Source organism: Sminthopsis crassicaudata, chromosome 2 (genome assembly GCF_048593235.1).
Source record: "Sminthopsis crassicaudata isolate SCR6 chromosome 2, ASM4859323v1, whole genome shotgun sequence".
Lineage (NCBI taxonomy): Eukaryota > Metazoa > Chordata > Mammalia > Dasyuromorphia > Dasyuridae > Sminthopsis > Sminthopsis crassicaudata.
The window spans coordinates 420,815,077-420,824,100 of NC_133618.1; the positions used below are offsets into that span (position 1 = coordinate 420,815,077).

The window sequence follows — 9,024 nt, forward strand, 5'->3', positions numbered from 1 at the left end:
TATATAGCTATAATAATATTCACCATGAAGCCACTATATTCTGTAAAAGAAACCTTTGATTGAAGGTAACTAAGGCTAGGACGGATTTCCTCTATGGTCAGATAGACTTATCATTTATAAAAAGGCAAACAAACTTGTTTTTTGTCCAAGAAAGAGAATGAATAAATGAGGAGAAGCTGAAATTTTTATTAATAATGCACCAGACTCACCCGAAAGTCCTGTAGTCAACAATTATTGTTCCAAATATACCTAATTTCGAATAGATATAAACATGCTGTGGAAATCCAAGCAGCTAGGATAGTAATAGTTTAGCTGGCCCATCCAGCATCATATTTACAAATAATGTTCATAAACCATAATATTTGGAGAGGAGAATTATTGATGCAGCCCACCCAGGAGATCAGGTGTTTCTGAGGCTGGTCCAGAAATAAGGCATTATTAATTTTTCTAATAATCAAGATTGGAGCACATAGAACCAATTCCCCTGGTTCTGACCAGAATTCTTAGATATAGTCTTTGGGTATCTTGAGACAAGAAACTAATATGGAATTTTTTACATTGATAAAATTATGCTTTCATAGAAGGTTCTTTTTGCTTTGTGATTGACCTAATAGTCAAAGAAAGAAAAGATTTAAGGTTCAAGATAACAAGTGGAAGGATTTTAGAAATAGAAGTACAAGTGTTCCTTGCATTAAGATAATTCAAAAAATAAAAATTTAGGTTTATGAAACAGAAAAACAAGAATACAGTCTTTTATATTATCTAATACTTCAGATGATGACTAGACATACAACAATCCCGTTTCCATAGTATTCTTATTGGGTAAATCACATTTCATTTGTAAATAAGAGGCAGTAGGTTGGCACAATGGATAGAGCAAGGAACCTGATGTCAGAAAAAGCTGATTTCAAAATTGCTTTAGATACAAGCTTTTGAGTGACTTTTAGGTGACAATTAACCTGTTTACCTTAGTTTCCTCAACTGTAAATGAGGGTAATAATAGCACCTACCTCACAGAATAGTTTTGAAGACAAGTGAGGTAATATTTATAAAAGTGCTTAGCACAATGCCTGGCACATTGTTGTTCAGTCGTTTTTCAGTTGTGTCAGCCTTGTGATCCCATTTTGGAGTTTTCTTGGCAAAGATGCTGGAGGGATTTGCCATTTCCTTTTCTGGTTCACTTTACAGATGAGGAAACTGAGGCAAACGGGGTGCAGTGACTTACCCATGGTCACTCAGCTAGTAAGTGTCTGAGGCTAGATTTGAACTCAAGGAGATTAATCTTCCTGATTCCAGGCCCAGTGCTCCAAGGCTTCTCACTTGGCACGTAGTGGATACTATATAAATGATAGCTTTGTTGTTATTGTTGCTGTTAAGATAAAAATTATGATCTCAAAGTATATTATTGTTATTGTTGTTCAGATGTTTCTGACATTTGGTGATCTGATTTGGGGTTTTCTTGACAAAGATCCTGCAGTGTTTGGCCATATCCTTATCAGTTCATTTTACAGGTGAGAAAACTGAGGCACACAGGGTTAAATGCCATGTCCATCATCACACCAAGCTACCCAAAAGAGATGTTATAGTGGAAATAACATGATTCCTGGAATATTAGATTAAAAATCTAAGGATCTGGACTTTTTAATAATAGTTTCTATTCATGTAGTGTCTTCCTTCAGAATGGCTCCTATGGAAACTTTCTGGGTAATGCTTGGTAATGCTTGACAGCTTGCCATCTCACAGACCTGGAGTCAAGAAGACCTAACATCAAATTTGCCTCATATTCTTACTAGCTGGGTGACCTTCGACAAGTCATTTAATTCCTGCCCGCCTTAGTTTTTTTCTTCTGTAACATGGAGATAATAATAGCACCAATATCAGAAGGTTATTATGAGGATTAAATGAGATAATAGTTGTAAAGTACTTTGAAAACCTTAAAACCTTATATAGCTATAGTAATAACTATATAATATTATCATTGCACTAACAGAAGCTGACACTCCCAGTCTCATCAAGTCTCCATAGCAACAATTGAAGGAAGGAATATGATTATATGGGGCTTTTTGGTTTATAAAGCATTTTACATACATCATCTTAATTGATCCTCTCAACAACCCTATACCACAAATACCTTTATCTCCATTATATAGAAGAGGAAACTGGATGACTCAGAAAGATTACTTGCCCCAAATTAGTCACATGGCTAGTAAAGGGTAGAGTCAGGACCAGAACCCAGATCTGCTGTCCCTAACTCCATTGCTCTTCCCATTTAACACCACAGCTCCAGACTTAACTCCCATACTAAATACCAATTCTTTCTATCATCTCAATTTTATGTATAAAATGGGAATTCAATTTAATTTAGCAAGTAATTATTAAGTGCCTACTTAATATAGTGCTTATGGATAAACACTCTATTAAGCACTATGAATTTTAAAATGAAATGAAAAGTATAATATTAATAATGCTCACACTACCTATACCATAGGGTGGTTGTAGGGAACATGTTTTGTTTATTGTAAAGTGTCATATAAATATGAAGGGGGGGGGGAGATAGTAGCAATGGAAGTAATAGTAGTAATAGCAGCAGCAGCTGCAGTAGTAATAGTAGTTGTTAGGACAAAAAAGATGTCCCTCTGTTTCACAGATGTGCATGTGGCCAAAACTACATGTTACTTCCTATATGTTTCTCTCAATCTCTGTCTCTTATTTCTTTCTGTGACAGCACAGATTAGTTCATTGACCTAGATAAATCCTGATGATCTACCTTGTATTTTGTACAATATTGTGATTATTTACTCATTTTTATTTTGAGTAAAATTCATCACAAAATAAATCATGGTAGAAAATGAGAAGTGCTCAAAATAATCTTTTCCATCACACTTGGCCCCTCTGACCACAGAAGCATCATTTTGTATTAAAATAAACTTTTCTTTCACTAACCAATCTCTAGAGACATTATGTAGACCCTGCATTAACTGAACTATTGGAATTGCTTTGCCTTGCAGGCAGAGAGGGCTGAGCACAAGGGTGAGTTACAGGCTGATAAGATGATGAGAGCTGCAGCTAAGGATGTCCATCGGCTGCGGGGGCAGAGTTGTAAAGAACCCCCAGAAGTACAGTCATTCAGGTATGAGCAACAATACCCTATTTCAACACTCCACTATCTCACCTACTGGCTACTTCTCTCCATTTCACTATCCTGCTATCTCTTTTTGTTTTTATCTTTCTTTCTCTGTCTTCCTCTGGTTTTCCTTCCCTTTCATTCCCCTCTTTCTCCTTTCATCTCACTCTGCTTTGTCCCCCTTTCCCCATTTCCCTATTTGTCATTGGCCTCCTGTATAGGGCTGGCTCTCAGTAACAGATGATTATCCGTTGCCAAGTCTTCCCTGGTGATGTATGAGCCCTTGCATGCTCTTCCCCTGGCTGGCTTTATCAGGTCTCAGCACAATGCTGCCTAATTTGTCAGATGCTCTTGTTTAATGAATGAACCACCTGCTCCAGCCTTTATTATTACATTTCTATCACTGGTAATTGTGGGGGATTGGCTGAAGAGGCTGAGAGTGATAAATACAATTTGGGGTGATTTATTCTCACTGATCCCTTCGGGCTTCGAAAATTCACAATCCTTGTCTCAGGGTAGCCAGAGTGCTACTTTGGGAACACAGGGACATTGCCTTGGTAACATTTTTCTGAGTTGTCTGACCTTCACTATGGACTCTGGAACTCAGATGAGCTCTTAGTCTAGTGGGGCTTCTCTACTAACCAACAATTATGACATTCTCTGTAGGGAGAAGATGGCATTTTTCACCCGACCCAGGATTAACATCCCAACCCTCTCTGCAGATGATGTCTGATCGCCAGAAAAGTATTTCCTTTGTCCCACTAGCCATGCACCCAGTGTGAACAGTTGGGTGTGGCTAGAGTTATTTATGTGGTGTTATATGAAGGTACCCAGTCCCATGCACAGTAGAGCTCCTGTCAGTTTGAAGATGAACAGGTTTTTGTTTGTTTTTGGTTTTAGTTTTTGGTTTTATTGTTATTATAAAAACCAGCATTAAAATGACAAGATTGTATAGTTTGTATATTTAGGAATGTATTTTTGGGAAAGAAAATTTTAATGAACTAAGGCAGTATTGAATTGCTGCTCATAAAATCGTGTAGGTTGTGTTTTTTTTGTTTGTTTTTTGTTTGTTTTTTGTACAGCTCTACTTTTTAGAGGTCTTACTGCAATAAATACATTTGGAGGATTTGGAATCCTAAAAGGAACTCCTACAGATATCAGCACAGCTGACTTTTCCTAGTCATGTATTTTGTACAATGTGTAAAAAAAGAAAAAGAAAAAAAAGGGGTGGGGGGAAAGAAATAACAATGCACGGGAGCCATTCTGGGGATTCTAAAGTGCCGTCAATGAATCTTCGTGAGCTGTGACGTGTTTGCATTTGGCTGCATGATGAGGAGAAAAAAGAAGGGTGGGCAGGGTCTGACCTGGGCATCTTGGCCCACACTCGAGACAGGCAGGCCTGCCCATGCCAGTCTCATGCCCAGTGAAGTCACTAAGGTGAGGGGAGGGCTGTGGGGAACTACATTCATTTTTATCTTCATCAATAAAGTGGCCTTTATGAATGTATCTTTTTTTTTTTTTTTTTTTTTTTGCTCTCTCTCTCATTTTCTCCCTCAACCCACTTTATTTAGGTTGTCATTATTGCTCGATCCCAGTTCCCATCCATTGCCTTCTCCCATATTGGTAGAGCTTTTATTTTTATTTCCTCCTCTTCTTAATTTCCCTATAAATCAGATATACTCAAATAGAGGTAAGGATGTTGCTGTCATGCTTTGAAATACTTGGTTCCTGCCCTTAGTTGAAAAGAAGCTTTTTCCCTCAAAGATTTAGGCACTTTTGATATGACTTGTTTTACCATCTAAAGGGAAGAGGAAAAAACCAAATCCAAATTCAAGCATTGAGGAGACTGCCATCCTTGGTAATTTCAGTGAGCCACCGAATATTTATTGGTTATTACACATATTCCTTTGTAGTAGGTACTGTGTAGTCCTACATTGAATTGTTTTATATGTGTCTGTTGAAACTAGATTGTAAGCTCCTTGAGGAAAGGTGCTGTTCTTATAATTCTCTCAAATCCTCCACAATGTTCAACTAAAGAGTTGGGAACATAGTAGGCATTCAATAAAAACTTAATTGATTGGTTGATTGTCACCATCCAGGCACTCTATTCACTTTGCTACCTAGCTGCCTAACAATGTAGACCTAATGAGAATAATAATTATTATTACCACTATTACTATTACTACTACTAATAATAATAATATTTATAAAATGCTTACTATGTGCTAGACACTGTGCAAAGCACTTTATAATCATCTCATTTGATAAAGTTTGTTGTCAAAGAATCAACTTAGCTAAATTTGAAGATGTTTATTACCAGTTTAGCTACAATGGCTACATACAGCAAATCCTGAAGACCATTTACTGAGTTTCAGAAAAATTGTGATCTGTGTTGTTGGAAGAAGTATGCATATGAAGAAAATCACAAATCTTTATAGATTTGGATGGGTGTAAGGAGTCATTACGATCCCATGGCATTTTGACTCTAATAAATGATTGTTATTTCTCTTCAGACTTAAAAATGGAGGTGATTTATACCTGGTATGAATCTTGTTTTTTCCTTTTTTTATTACTAATATTAGTGGTAGTGAGTTTAACATTTAAAAAGATTAACTTTTATCATCACTTAAAACAGCTCCACAAAAAGATACTGGTAAGATATTTCTTCTTAGTGTGTTTTATTAAGGCTTTTACTGAGTTATGACATTATAAGCATTGGGGAAGATAGCCATTTGCAACCATCTAGTTTTTATCAGATTCATCAAAGACACAAGTCAAATTGTATACAAACAAATAGCTATAAAATAATACTACTAATCACTTGCATTAAAAATTTTTTTTTTTTGCATGATAGTCATTTCCACTCATACCCACCCCTTATACACACAAACCCTTCTTTTATACCAAAGAAAAGCAAAACCTTTTGGCATATGGCAGTATCAGACAACATGTGACTTTCACACTCTTCATCCCACTTCTCCGAGAAAAGGAAGGAAATATATTTTTTCATTTCTTCTCTAACCACTAACACAATGCATTCATAAATTTCACTCTATTTTAGTGTTCTTTACAGTAACCATTGTATGTATTCTTTTCTTGGTTCTTATTTTGCTCGGTTATCAGTTCATGCAAGTTTCCCCATGTTTCTCTGAATCAATTTCTTAATAATATTCTATTATATTAATATATCCTTATTTAACTTCCTTCGAATTGACAGATACCCTCTTTGTTTCTTTTTCTTGGTTATCATAAAATGCCTCTGAATATTTTGGCATATATATGTGTCCACACACACACACATACATTAAGTGTGCTCTGGCCCAGTACAGCAGCACCAAACCATCTGACTATATCTGCCCCTCAGGGCTCAAGAAGTACTTGCAGGTTTAGGGGCTTTCTTCCCTTATTCCTTTTTCTTGAGCCTGTACTAGTTCTCTCACTCTCAGGTACCAGAGACTGGCCCACTAGTTTTGTTTACCATCTTTACATCACTTAGTTTTTACAAAACGATATCGATTTCAAAGATAAAACAAGAACAAAAGTACAAACATTTCCCCTCAAACCTCGGGACATATTCTCTCTTAACTGTCTCAAACTTTAGGGAGTGAGTTTAGCACAGTTTCTACACTGGCTTCAACAAATTCATATCTGAAAATAACATTTGTTAGGTGAGTATTTGTCTCAGTTACCCTTGCATGATCATTTCTAATAATAATAGCTAGTATCGATATAGTGCTTTAAAGTCTGCAAAGCATTTTACCAATATTATCTCACATTATCTTTACAACAATTCGGTGAGGTAGGTGCTATTGTTATCCCCATTTTACAGATGGGGAAGCTAAGGCAAGAAAGAAGTTAAATGGCTTGCCTAGGATCACACAGCTAGTAAGAGTCTTAGTTCAGATGAGCTCGTCTTCCTGATCCCAGATCCAATATTCTATTTACTGTGTGTGAAGTGAGCGGAGTCCTGGACCTGGAATACACCTTTTGAAGTGGCTCTCAAAAATTACTCCTTGCTTCTCAGTGTATAAGTGCTGAGATGGCAATAAAATCTAGACCCTGGGACGCTGCTTTCCTGACTTCTCAAAATCTACAAAATCAGTCTCAAAACCCTTCATGTAAAATAGAAAAGAACACAATGCAGAAGCATTGTGACTATCAGGAAGAATGGTCCAAGGCCACTCTCCTTGCGATAAATGCCAAATTCAAGTAGAAAAGAGGCTACTAAAGTATACACAAGGATCCCAACAGGCTGAATATTGACTTAGAAAACCGCGTATTAACATGATTTGTTTTTAGATATTCTGGTGCACTGAGTCAGCTGGCTGCATCTTTGACACGGCTGCCTTACAGCATAGTCTCTTGTCAAATGCTGTTAAATCAAGAGAGCTAAAAAGCAAAAAATATCCAGTCATTAGAATCATTTCTGAGATCCCCATTTCCAACCACACAACCAATCAGAAAGGCTTCATCGCCCATTAGCAACTGGAACCAATTACAGAACGTTTATGCGTAATCTCGTCTCTCCGAGGGGCAGCTAGGGGGCGCAGTGGACAGAGCACCAGCCTTGAATTCAGGAGAACCCCAGCGCAAATCTGCTCTCAGACACTTAACACTTGCTAGCTGTGTGACCCTGGGCAAGTCACTTAACCCCAGCCTTAGGAAAAAAATAAATCTCTCCGAGAGGTTCATCACATATCATTGCAACTCTCCTGGAAGCAAGTTCTCCAAGGCTTACCCTGGAATAATGTCGGAAGTGTTCTGCGCACCTGCCGCACTTGATATCAGTAGCTGGCACAAAGCCTTTTACTGCCGTAGTGAATGCTGGACCTGGAGTTAGATCTGGCCCCGGGCTCAGATTGTCTCTAACATAATAGCCATGGAGCAGGGGACAAGTCACCGCGTGAGCCTCACTTCTGGAAATGCAGGCTAGGTTTGGGCGGATGACAATGTAATAGTTAATAAATGCGATGTCACCTCTCTTATTCCCAGTGTTCAAGGCTGACATTGGTACGTGGAAATATGGGAACCACAAGAAGTAGACGAATCATGCAGTCCCTCCTTAACCCAATTAAGAGGCTGTTAGGGTCCAGAAGAGCTGAACACAGTTAAAGCTTCCACCCTAAAATCACACAGTACTTTCAAGTTCCTACACTCTATTAATACTTGGGCTTCACTTGTGTTACACATGGCCAGTGCTTCCGTCATTTTTAACTTCCAGTAGTTGGGTCAAAGGTGAGCCGGAAAGTTCCCACTCCCCAGAACCCGCAGATAGATGTCCATGCCTCCCGAGCCTTTCTTACTCATTTTGGAAGAAGATTCAAGCTGACTTGTTCCCGCAGGCCCTGGGTGGGTGCTTGGGGGGAGGGGAGTGAGGGAGACATTAGAAGTGGATTACTCGAGTCATTGATTTGATGAGTTGAGGGAGAGAGGGACTTCACCAAAAGAAAAGATGGGGAGGGCAAAGAGAAGCGAGAGCCTGACTCGGTGCCAGTTTTTGCTGGTCTGGAAATTCCCTGAGAGGCCGTGACGTGGACAGGAAGACTCGGCAGGTTCGGATTTAGTGTAAGAAAAAACTTCCCGACACTAGGAGGGATCCAGGAGTTGAATGAGTTAGGAGGAAGGCACGCGGTACTAGTGCTGCAGAGCGAGGCGGGAAAGAGCGGAGGGGGGTGGGGGGGGACTGGGAGTAAACCGGGAGACGCCGGCGGGAGCGTGGTCGGGCTCTGGGAGGGGGGCAGGGGGATGCTGAATAACTGTTAGAAGTGATACGCCAGGAGATGGGGAGTGCTGAGGGGGACTAAGAACGAGCCGGGGCTGAGGGAGGCAGAGGGTCCGGACGGAGGCGGGAAGGAAGGTGGCGAATCTCCTACAGTTCTCCGTTCGGATGTCCATGCACC

The 9,024-nt window shown here is 39.2% G+C and overlaps 1 protein-coding gene across 1 annotated transcript in view; it reads left to right on the forward strand.

The window, feature by feature from the left end:
• The window catches only part of WWC1 (WW and C2 domain containing 1), a 143,907-nt gene extending 139,277 nt beyond the window's left edge, over positions 1-4,630 (forward strand). The window contains exons 22-23 of the mRNA XM_074292012.1: positions 3,009-3,130; positions 3,791-4,630. Coding sequence (XP_074148113.1) covers positions 3,009-3,130; positions 3,791-3,857 — 189 coding nt within the window. The 3' untranslated portion in view covers positions 3,858-4,630. The remainder of the gene's footprint in view (positions 1-3,008; positions 3,131-3,790) is intronic.
• Positions 4,631-9,024: the final 4,394 nt, after the last annotated feature.